The 12,768-nt window shown below is 37.9% G+C and overlaps 1 protein-coding gene across 1 annotated transcript in view; it reads right to left on the bottom strand.

Annotated features, from left to right (window-relative positions):
- Positions 1–5,349: 5,349 nt before the first annotated feature.
- PRR11 (proline rich 11) overlaps positions 5,350–12,768 on the bottom strand; it is a 49,140-nt gene continuing 41,721 nt past the window's right edge. The window contains exons 4-8 of the mRNA XM_007947922.1: positions 10,494–10,592; positions 9,560–9,672; positions 8,773–8,832; positions 8,588–8,684; positions 5,350–5,418 (exon numbers count right to left, since the gene is read on the bottom strand). Coding sequence (XP_007946113.1) covers positions 5,350–5,418; positions 8,588–8,684; positions 8,773–8,832; positions 9,560–9,672; positions 10,494–10,592 — 438 coding nt within the window. The remainder of the gene's footprint in view (positions 5,419–8,587; positions 8,685–8,772; positions 8,833–9,559; positions 9,673–10,493; positions 10,593–12,768) is intronic.

Below are 12,768 nucleotides of genomic sequence, written 5' to 3'. Positions count from 1 at the left end.
GGTGGAGCGCTCTCTCCACAATCCTTCCGGTCCTCTTTGCAAACCCAACCGGCCAAAGTGCAGTTTTGAAATCCTTCCTCCGCTCCTTTAGCTCCAAATTTCCTCGCACTTTTGGTTCCGCCTTCCACTCCTCCTCTTGGTTTTCCGCCAAGTTTTCCCTGGTCCGGCGTAGTGCCTAAGACATTTGACTGCTAACCAGAAGCCTGGCGGTTCAGACCCAGCAGCCACTCCTCGGAAGGCTGACTGGGCAATCTACTTCCGTAGAGATTACGCCTCGGAAGCCAAGGAGGAGTGGCTACGAGTTGCGTTTGACTGGAGGGCAGTGAATTTGGTTTGGTTAATACTACGCCACAGCTGGTTTAAGATTCATCTCAAACCACAGTTTGAGACTGTAGGAGTTGGGGGCGGGGTTGGGGAAAAAATAGTTGCAGCTAGTTTGCGTTTTAAGGGATTAAAGAGATACACACTGCAAAAGAAGAATGGCAAGGGACTTGTAATAGAAAATCAAGAACCAAACCCAGTGCCATCAAGTCAATTCCAACTCATAGCGACCCTATGTTATTGTTGTTATGTGCCTTCCAGTTGGACCTGATTCATAGCGAACCCTCCTTGGGTTTCCGAGGCAGTATCACAACGGAAGTAGATTGCCCCATCTTCCTTCCGAGGAGAGGCTGGTGGGTTTGAACCACCAGACTTCTGGTAAGCAGTCAAGTGCCTTAGGCACTATGCTACCAGAACTCCTAGCAACCCCATAGGGCAGAGTAAAACTACCGCATAGGGTTTCCAAGGCTGTAAATCTTGTGGAGCGGCTGGTGAGTTCTTTGGGTTAGCAACCAGATGCTTTAACTACTATGCCGTAAGGGATCATAACAGTAGAAAAGGGGTTCAATTGAACCTCTACAACCTTGCTACGCAAAGTGTAGTCGGCCAGCCAGAAGCATAGGGAATTGGTTAAAAATGGAGAATCTCGTGCCCCCACCGCCTCCCCCGCCCCATACTTGTGAATCAGAATTTGCTTTTCAACCAAGTCCTAGTGATTGGCAGGCACTTTATAGTTTGAGAAACACCGCTTTAGAAAGATCTTGCAAATCAAGATGAACACATTTCTTTCTCCTGCCCCTATTCAAGAGAAATACATTTCACTCACATCAATGGACAAGTTTTAAAAAATAAATTTCTCAGCCTTGAAATAATATATACCAAAATGTTAACTATGGTTTTTTGTTTTTATTTTTACTTCTTTTACTTTTACATTCCTATTTTCTACAGTGAATATTTTTCCATTTGTGATAATAATAAATTCCTCCCTGAGTCAATGTGGAAAGCCTAAACTCAATATTTAATGTAGCTGATTGGGAGTTTGAATGGTTAGAGTTATTTCTGAAACACTCCTGGTATTAAAGTGGAAGTGATCTAGATCATTTGTGTTTAATGAGTTTTTATTTGGAACGTCAAATAGAAACAATAGAATAATATAATCAAACACCTACAGGTTACTTACTCCGTGCCTGACTGTATGCTAAATTCTTATAAAGAATTTTCATATTTAATCTTCAAAGGAGTCATGGGGCACTGTTAAGGTAGTAGCATTTCTAATACGTTAAGTATACTGTGTTTCCAGATATTCTCTACAACCCTTACTTACTAACAATTTAGAAAAAGTAGGGGTGAGTTTTAAATTATATATTTAAAAATTTTGTGTTTGCTCTTTACTTTTTTCTTGTTTACTTCTCTACTGTGTCCAGATCCCATCTATCCTTGAAGAGCCAACTATAATGAGAAATTGTTTGTCCACATAAGTTACATCATGATCTTCTTCATGTAGATTATTTATGTTCAATGTGTGAGTTTAATGATATCATTTTACTAATGCTGTAACTCATAAATCCAGGAAAAATAGTGTATACTAACCACATATGTTGTATAGATTTTCCCAGTAAACAAACCATGGAGAAAACAAATAGACAAACCACTCTTGAACACTCTTGAAGAAAAAGGAGCTTGCTCTGTAAACTTTCATCCAAATCACAATACAAACTTTAAAAAAAACCCAAGAAAACAGAAATGGGAGCAGCAAGAACTCCCATGTCCTGCTGAAGGGACTATATTGGTACAACTTGGGAAACCAGCTTGCTGGTGTCTAGAAAAGCCGAAAATAGGCACCCTCTATAATCCAGCAACAGCGCTGGTGGCTGTCGTGCTTGAGGCATCTGACCGCTAACCAGAAGGCTGGCAGTTCAAACCCCCTAGCCACTCCTCAGAAGGAAGATTGGGCAATCTACTTTCCATAGTGATACCGCTTGGGAAACCCAAGGAGGGGCCGCTATGAGTCAGATCCGATTGGACGGCAGTGATTTTTAATTTTTTTTAAAAAAATAATCTAGCACTTCTAGATATGGAGTAACCCTTGTATATATGCACGTTTAGGAATGCTCATAATGGCATACATGATTCAAAACTGTATGGTCTAAAAACTGGAAACAATTCTGATGTCCATGAACAATACCAAAAACCAAACCAAACTTAACTGCGGTGGAGTCGGATGTGACTCATAGCGACCCCTCTTTGGGTTTCCGGGAGGCTATCACTACGGAAGTAGATTGCCCAACCTTCCTTCCAAGGAGTGGCTGGTGAGTTTGAACCACCAGTCTTCTGGTTAGCAGTCAAAATGCCTTACGCACTATGTGACCAGGACTCCCTCCATTAACAACAGAATGGATTAAATGCTATATTCACATAAATAAGTCATCTCATGTATACAGTAACATGGTTGAATCTTAAAAACAAATGTTGATTGAAAGAAGCCAGATACACTAGAGTACATGCTGTATGCTTCCATTTATATATAGTTCAAAACGAAGCAAAAATAAACTGTACATTTAGGGATGCATACTGACAAGGTAAAAGCAAGGACATATTTATTGTAACAAGTAGATCAGTGGTTATTTCTTGGGGAAAGGGTTGTGCTAGGGAAGGGAAGCAGGAAGGGCTTCTAGGATGTTTATAGTCTATTTTTTGGTGTTTACATGGGTGTTTGCTTTCTATTTTGTTCACTTATTTATTTATGTTTTGTGCACTTTTCTACAAGTGTTACATTTCCAGTAAAAAGGTTTTTTTTTTTTTTTTAAAGAAAAGAAAAAACAAAGGTTTTTATTAATCTTTATTTAGAAATATAACCAGGTGCATCTTGGTTGTTAATTTTCTCTGATTGCCATTCAGTTGCAAATTAGCCATTGAAAGCATCTGATAAGCAATAGTCTATTGAAGCACAGCATTTACAGAGTTCTCAAATTTGTACAGGATAGAAATAGTAAAGATGTGAGGCAGAATACATTTTAATACTGGTACAGTGGCAGTAGCACCTTAACAAATTTTTATCTGTAGGATTTCTACAGCATTTTTCCTATGAACCTTTATCCCACAAGAATGATCAAATCATTTAAATGACATAGTGCATGGAGGCTTATGAATATTATAAACATATGTGCCTCAGAAAACATTATTCTATTAAAAATCCTCACTTTATTCTAAGTGAACATTCTTCTTTATTCTTTTATAATATAAATGTAACTAGCAAATTTAAAAAAAAAAAGCAAAACCCAGCTTTTACTAGAAGCAGAGAGTCTCTTAACTTCACTGTTAAATGTTCATTCATAAGTGCACCGTACACATAATGTGGGTCTCATCAGCAGGACTGCCTCTTAGGTGATAAATATTGTTCCCCGTCTGTTTTCCAACAATGGTGACTTTCCAACAATGTTCTACTTGGCATTTCAGAGGAATATTTATTCTGGGGAAATACATGCATTTCTACAATTTTCCTAAAATATCTTTTTAGCCTAAGCTAACCTGAGGACATTTTAAGGATATCATCTATGTAGCTGCTTCCTGTGGGAGCTCTGGTGGCATTGTGCCTAAGGCATTTGACTGCTAACCAGAAGGCTGGTGGTTCAAACCCACCAGCCACTCCTTGGAAGGAAAATTGGGTAATCTACTTCTGTAGTGATACCACTTCGGAAATCCAAGGAGGGGTTGCTATGAGTTGGGTCCAAGACGACGGCAGTGAGTTTGGTTTGGTTTTTCAGCTGCTTCCTGAAAGGCTAGCTATACACACTACAGCAACTCTAGTGACGATTTGAATCCCCTTGTTTCCCATCTATGAGGAACTGATATCTTTATTCTTGGAACTGAAGAGGAAATCAACATCAAAGTTAATTCTGTGCCTTAGTCACATTCTGCCTAACAAGAGTTCCCTTTGTCTATGATATGCAGCATATATGTGATAGGGATCCTGGCTGAAGCTATAGTAATATCCACTGCTGAGCAGATAAGTATGGCAAGCTGGGGGCTCCAGGGATTTAATCAGCAACTTTGTAGGGGACTGGCTGATAGAGTTGTCACATAAAAAAACAGGTTACCCATTTGAATTTCAGATAAAAAATGAGTAATTTTTAGTATAAATATGTCCCATACAATATTTGGGACATACTTATACTAAAACTGTATTCACTGTTTAATGGGACATATTTTTACTACAACAATATTTGTTGTTCATATGAAATTCAAACTTGAGTGTCTATATTTTTATCTGCTAAATGTGGTAACCCTAGACTGGGAAGAAGGACCAAAATCCAGTGAGGTGTGCATTATTACTGTTTTTGAATCCATGAGTTGGTGAGGACAGGGAAACAGTCCTCATAGAGAAGTGCTCTGGACCTCAGGGAATACTTGGCCAAGGCATGATGGAAAATATCTGGCTCATTTTGAAATATTCATGAAATTTATATTTATCTGCATAAATCTGGACCGCAGATATAAAAGTAAAGAATATTTCAAACTTCACTGAGCCAGCCAACTCCTTAAGGTGCTAGAAATGATACATTCTAATTTTTTAGGTCACTTTGGGCTTTCAAATACCCAAGAAGAGCTCCTACAGAGTGATGCACATTAGTGGGATTGTTACCTTCCTCCATTGATGATTCCAAGAAAAAAAGGAACCTGGCTATTTTCCTAATGTCATGTTATATACACCTACTCAATGGCACATAACAACAACAACAACAACAGTACAAACTAGGTATTGTTCCAACCTAAATTGGATAATTCCTGGGTAAATATTTTAGAGATTCTATTTTTCCATCTGGTTATCTTGCAGATCATATAAACTAGAAAATATCCAAATACCCACTTTTTACCACAGTATGTGTAGGGTTCATGTACCTAATTCTCATGGAATTATATATTAGTATAATAATTTATACATACCCTACTATCTTTAAAGAAAAAAAAAAGACAGTAGTTTTATCTGTGTATTTTATGATCTTCACATGGAATCAGGCAGAGTTGACATCAGTTTTGTTCATCAAAACTGCTTGTAGAAAGTGGCAGAGTTTGGCTTGGGCTTCTGGGGTGAGCCAGCTATAAAAGAAAAATCCCATTTAGAACATGAATTATACTCCGGTGGCTGATACCTCACTAAAAGAACCCACATATTCTTCAGGACAGCAATGCATCCAGATCTAAAATCCACTTTCCCTAGTTTCCCAGCAGAAGTTCCTGAATAGGGCTTCTTTGAAAGGGTGAGAGGGGCTTAGTTGACATACTCTCTGCTTTTCTTCCTACTCTCACCTGGAATGTGGACATGTGGCCAGGAAGTGTAGCCATCTGTACCATGAGGATGAAAAGCACACATTAAGGATGGGAGAGTAGTGATGACATGGATGCTGATGCCACGGTGAAACTGCTGCATCCTTTGTGGACTGCCTACTTCCCAAGGGTACAAAACACAAGTCCCTATTCGGTTAAGCCATTACAGTCAAGTTTCTGTTACCTGCAGCCAAATGCAAAACCTAATTGATACAATTGCTTCAGAATTAAAAGAAAAATGGAGTCCAAGTCTGGGTAGGAAAAATCATTCTATCTCTAACTATGTTTTTTATTAGAAATTTTCTTAGTAAGTGGATTTGGGGGTACATAATATATGGTATTAAGTTTTATCTGTAATTTTTGTTGTTCAATATGTTGGTTGATTATTTTTTATGTTTTCTTCTATTTCCAGAGCACCCACTTCACTCTGCTAGGTATGGGGTAGGACAGGGAAGACAAGGATCCTAGAACTGAACTAAAGACCTGGCTTAGTCTCTCAAGGAGGTCTTTGCCCTCTAACACTGTCCAAAATTTGTGGTATCACCAAAGACCTGGATCTTTGTGGATCTGCAAGGCCTACTGGATGCTCTAGGATGAGGAAGAAGGAACCTGGTAATGCCTCCAGATGAGGCTGTGCAGTGCCCAGGGGGACCACAATGATTGGCAGCAGGGAAACCAAGCTATCCAGCAATAGGCAATGATCCTAAAGTACAGAAGTTAGGCAAGAAGGGTGTTGGGGTAGGAGAGCATTATGTGGACTGTGGCATAGGCAGTGGAGTCTGTGGTGTGTCTCTGTTGCCAGAGGGAGAAGGAAATACAAGTTTCATATAGAAAGAGGCCAGCAGCCTTTTGTTCTATTACCAAATTGGGTGTCATGGAATGATGGCTTATCGGCCAACGCGAGAGACTATCAGGAAGGGGGAAGTCAGCACAAAATGCTCAAGGCAAAGAAAGGAAGACATAGAAGAAGCATAAGAGTTAAATGCAACAAAGGTAAATACTATTACATACACAATCTTGCAGTAACAGTAATAACAATAATCTACAAATAGATACATAGGCAAATGGATCTACACCCACAATTATATATAGGTTTGACAGAGGATATTTCTACATATGTATTTATATGTGCTGCAAATATATCCATGAATATAGTAGACATACAGGGGCTAGTTATGAAAACTTTTTAGCCATAATCAAACACCTTGATGGAAGGACTTGCTGGGCCTGGGGGCTTAGGATCACAGTCTCAGGGGACATGAAGGTCAATTGGCATAACATAGTCCATAAAGACAATGTTCTACATCTTCAGTGAGTAGCACTGAGGTCTTAAAAGCTTGCAAGCAGCCATCTAAACTGTTGGTTCTCATCAAGAGCAAAGAACAGTAAAGAAAATCATAGATGTATGGAAACAGTCCAAATGACTGACGGACAACATGAAACCCAGCCTCCATGACCCTGAGACCAGAAGAACTAGATGATGCCTAGCTTTGATTTCTGACCACTCTGAAAAGGATCATAATAAGAGGTGCTGGCTAAAATAGGAGAAAAATACGGGACAATACTCAAAAAAAGAACAGGTTTATTGGGCTGACGGATCTTAGTGGAATCCCCAAGGCTATGGCCCTTAGACATCCTTCAAGCCTGGAACCAAACTACCGCTCATGGTGCAATCTTCAGCCAAACAATAGGCCTATAAGGTGAACAGTAACACCAAGGAGGTGTGTACTCCTTAGAGCAACCAGCCATACAAGATCAAAAGGGCAGCATTTGCCCAGGGATAAAGCTCAGAAGGCAGAAAGGGATAGGAATGAGGGATGAATTGAAATGGTAAACACAAGGAGGAAGCGGGAAGAGTGCTGTTACACTGTGGGATTGCAATCAATGTGATGAATCAAAATATATATGAAGTGTTGAATGGAAAATTAATTTGCTTTGTAAACTTTCATACAAATCACAATAAAAAGAAAAAAATAGATGACTAAGACACACAGTGTTTAGAAGAAATCATAGTAGGGCTAGCAGATGCACTGGATTTTGGTGTGTCAGTCATACACACAGGTGACAAAGAAAAAAAGCTGTGCAGAATTTTACCTACAGCCTTGCACGTTCTGACTCCTATCATATCTTTCACCCTCATCTTTTACCACTATTTACTTTGCTGTGTTACAGCCACACTGACTGCTTTTCAGTTCCTTTGCTAGGTCATGACCCCTCCACCCCCATCATGGAACCCACATACATGCAGTTCTTTTTACCTAGTACTCTCTCTACCCTGGCATTCATGGTAGGCCCTGCTTCATACACCACATGTACCCATCCCAGTTAATGCCTACTCATCCTTCAACCTTCTCCAAGCACCATCATTTCCTAAAGGAATCCAATCTAAGAACAATTCTTAAATTGTCTAGGCTACATCAAGTTCCTGTGGGTTCCCATGAAACCTTTTTCCTTTCCTTCACAGTATATACTTCAGTGAGAACTTATACAGATACGTGATTATATGATTAATGTCTATCATTCCTACTAGATTGAAAACTCCAGGATGGTGATCTCTGTCTGCTTTTGGTTACCAATGTATCCCTAGTACTCTATCGCAATGCCTGGCATATAATACCCAAACCTACGGCCATTGAGTAGATTTTGACTCACAGCAACCCTGTAGAACATAATAGAACTGCTCCACAGGGTTTCCAAGGCTGTAAGTCTTTATGAGGGCAGACTGCCACCATCTTTCTCTCATGGGATGGCTGGTGGATTCAAACTGCTGACCTTTGGGTTTGGAGCTGAGCACTTAACCACTGTGCTATTAGGGCTCCTCTGCAAAGTATAAGGGACTATTAAAAAGTATTAATATTATTAAGAATGTTGCTTTAGATTATGATTCTAAATAAATGATTTTGAAGAAAAGGAAACAATATTAACTTCTCTAAAGGCTTACTTGAAACTTTCTCCTCAAGGCCCGAGTCATTACTGGAGTCAGTCCAGTTCCTGTTTCCATATTTTCTTTATTAGTAAGAGGGGTTCCACCTGGGCTCCTGAAAAGGTATTGCAAACATTAGGAATTGTGTTTTGTACCAAGTTTTCCAAACTGGATTAGAAAGCATCAAAACAAGAGCGTATTACCTTTCAACATCAACTTTTCTAAGTAGTTTCCGTAGATCTATCTGGCTTTTACCAGGAGTTCTGATAAAATAAATGAATAAAAGTTAGATTGTGCTAGATTTTGTAATTTTTCTAAAAGCAAAGCAGTCATTTTTGTAGGTAATTTCCTAGAAAGTAGTTTGTTACAATAAAAAAATAGCAGTAGATGCTAATGGAAGAATAAGCTGATATAACCATTTTAATAAGTAATACTCCTTGACTCTGTAAATACATATATAAGAATCTATCCTAGGAAAAAACTCAACTATGTACACAGACAGTAGACAAGGGTGTTCACTGAAGAGTTATAAAGTATCTAAATAAAAAGTCATAAGCAACACAAACATTTCAAAACAGGATATTATCTATGGAATTTACATACAATGGACTGCATATGTTGAAGAAGTCAAATGATGTTTTAAATAATTTTTAATAACATGGGGAAAAGTCCATGGCACAGTAAACAGGACAACGCCCCCCCCCATATTCTCTTGCTTCCAAAACATGCTCATTTTTATATTTTCTTATTTCTGAAATCAGGATGTTTTTAAATTCTTGATAGCATTTCTTTTTACTCTCAAATCTGTTATTAAATCAATGATATATCTTATAGTAGAGAGTCTTGAAAGGGAAGAAATAGAGTTTTCTTTAAACTCCTGTGTACATCTTAACTTTTCTACAATGAGAAAACACTAGTTTTAAAGTCAGAAGTAAAAAAATATATATCTTTTTAGGGACCGGTAGAGCATATTACTATGAAGTTCCTTACATTAAGACATTTGTAACTCGAGTTGATAACACTTTGGAGTTAGGTTTCAGGGTAACACGCTGCAAGTCGGAGACAGTAACTAGAGGATTCCGTGCCTTTGGTGATGGTACAAGCTTAATTGCAAAATGAAACATTATTAAAAACATATTTTAAAACGTCATTCAAAATTTAAACATGCTAGAACAACAAACATTTGAGGGCTGAGTATGTGTTTTTACTACTCTACTCAATTTTTATTCCAAAGCTATGAAGTGTGCTTCTACTTCTTTAGACGAATGGTGGGTAAGTAACACCACCTAATTAATAACTCTGAGATCTACATATTTCGTTGAAGAGATCCAAAACTACTAACATAAATCATTAAATACTTTTCTTGGAATGACTTCTATACCTAAGGCTTATGCTTATTTTCTATAAAGGAATAGCCAGATTAAAAGCTAAAAGAGCACTTCAGCCTCAGTGCCCTCTTGTTAGAAACCTCCCAACCATGAGGGCCAAGTGGAGAAAGAAGCGAATGTGCAGGCTGAAGGGCAAAAGAAGAAAGATGAGGCAGAGCTCTGAGTAAGTGTTAGTGTGTACATCTACGGAGGTCACAATAGCAGGAATATAGAATGCCAGAGGCAGGGGACGTGGGTATAAAGTCATTGACGATATGTTACTATGTAGAATTTCTCTCCCAATGGATCTAGGGTTTCCATTACTGTCTGATCACCACAAACACCTGAGAGACCCACCTGGCTCATACTAAACCAGTCTTTTTTCATCCTTTGCCCTGGATCTATGACATTCTGAATTGGTTCTGTTCTCAACTATGGCCGAGTGTAACATGTTCACATAAAATAATCTCTCCTACTGTCCTAGCTGAATAATAATAATAACAATAATAATTATAATAGTAAAAAGCTAAAAGACCAGAGTATAGTCAATGCCATACCTTCTTCTTTTCATCAAAACTTTGTGTTTTCTTTAATTTCACAGTCAGTAGATCTTTAACTGTTATCTGCATAGGTCCATCTCTTTTTAATGGTCCAGCCTTAAAATACATGGAGAATTGAGTTAGAATTCATATTAGAATCAGGACATTCAATCAAATGCAAATCCAAATCTAGTTTTTAAAGACTCGGAGATAGCAGTGTACACTCTTATTTACCCTAGGTACCTATACACATTGTATCTATTCAACCAAGAATAATCCTATATTCAGTACATGTGGATGTTGAGGTTATTGAATAGTTTATTCATCAAAATGTAAGGCTTTGATAATAAAAAATTGATGGGCTAATTCCCTACAACTATGCCTCTTCCCCAGGAAGATGCCTTGTAATAAGGCAGAAGCTGAAAGAGTTACTCACATCAAAGTGAGGTTTGCCTGAATTACCTAGAAAAATTACTATAGCTTTCACAGAGCAAGAATGTATTATCAGAACAGTATATGTTAGTTCAGATATAACAATAGGCTCTAGATTTAACTCAGCCATTTGAACCCAGTTGTATTCATAATGAAAATTCTATAGATTTTTAAACAGGTTGGTGCCTATTTTAGTGATTCACAGATATTCAGGTCTCCTTGGGAGACAAGTAAATTGTAATGAAAACTGGTTTTCCAGTGTAATGAATAAAATTTAGATTCTGCCAACTCTTTATTCTGACTTCACTCACTAAGCAAACTTCTGTTCTTAATTTGGTTTCCCAGGACTGTTTTCTTTTTTGTAAAAGGATATGTTGAGAAGCTAAGAAGCATTTTTTACCCTACTGTATTAGATTCATTTATTCTTTTCAAAAAAGAATAGCATCATTTTCATTCCTAAATCTGGCTTTTTTTTTTTAATGCATTTTATTGAATTATAATTTAGGTACAGTGAAATACATAAAACCAAAGTGACATGGGTCAATGCATTTTTTTTTTTTTTCCCGCAGCGTTCCCTCCCTTCCACTCCCACCCCTGGCAACCAACAAAGAAAGTTTTCCTCCATATATAAGCCTTTCCTTGACTTTCCACAATAATGAACTAATACTGTATTTGTCCTTCTGTGATTGACTTATTTCACTCAGCATAATGTCCTTCAGGTTCATCCATATTATGTGGTGTTTTGCAGACTCTACTTTATTCTTCAGTGCTGCATAACCTTCCATTATGTGTACATACCATAGTTTGGTCATCCACTCTTCCGCTATAATTCTTAGAGATAAGTCCCTTGCCAAATATGTAATTATGGGCAAATATTAATTTGTTGCTGTCATTTTTGTTATGTGCTTATTCGTGGTGTTGATTTCTTTGATCCATATAATTTTCTAAGCTGAGCTCGTTTTGTTTATGAATTGTGTTATCACTTCACTCATTTTAGTATTTGCTGAATATTAATGCTGGTCCTCTTTTTTGATGTGAAGGTATATCATTTTTATTTGAGGTTACCCTGTGATTTATAGTTTTCTTCCCAATTTTAGAACAGTCCGTTCTATCTTGTAGTTGTCTTGACTTCCCTACCATTTAGAAGTTCTCAAACGACACAGTTTTTTCCCTCTTTTTGGTTTGTAGGTCTCCTCATTTGTCAATTGATGTCTCTGGTTCCCTGTTTATAATCTTGTAGGCTTCTTTACTTTGGATACTTCCATAGCTGGGTTGGTATTTGGGTTATATCATGATGTGTGTTAATGGTCAGTTGTTGTTGGCTGTTGCCCTTTATCATCTCTTGTAAGGTTGGTCTGGTTTCAACAAATTCCTTTAACTTCACCATCATATTTGAGGGACAGTTTTGCTGGGTACATAATTCTTGGTTGGAAATTTTTCTCTTTCAGTGTTTTATATATACCATTCCATTGTGTTCTCGCCTGCATGGTTTCTGTTGAGAAATCCAAGCTTAGTCTTATTGGTTGCTCCTTGTAGGTAACTTTTTATTTTTCCCATGCTGCTCTCATGATTCTTTCCTTGTCTTGGTTTTGGTAAGTTTGATGATGATATGTCTGGGTGATTTTCTTTTGGGGTCTATCCTGATTGGGGTTTGTGGGACCTCCTGTAGGGATATATTCTCATCTTTCATCATACCAGGAAAAGTCTCTTCCAACAAATCTTTGACAGTTTTCTCAGTGGTTTTATTTGTGTCTTCCTGTTCTGGAATTCCAATTACACGTAAGTTATTCCTTTTGATGGTATCCCACATGAACCTTAGGCTTTCTTCATTTTGTTTTGATCTTTTTTCTGATTGATCCCT

This window comes from Orycteropus afer, unplaced genomic scaffold, assembly GCF_000298275.1.
Source record: "Orycteropus afer afer isolate SDZICR_OR568_19922 unplaced genomic scaffold, OryAfe1.0 scaffold00196, whole genome shotgun sequence".
NCBI classification, from domain to species: Eukaryota; Metazoa; Chordata; class Mammalia; order Tubulidentata; family Orycteropodidae; genus Orycteropus; species Orycteropus afer.
Note: the sequence above shows the minus strand (reverse complement) of the source record. Positions and strands in the feature narration are given on the sequence as shown.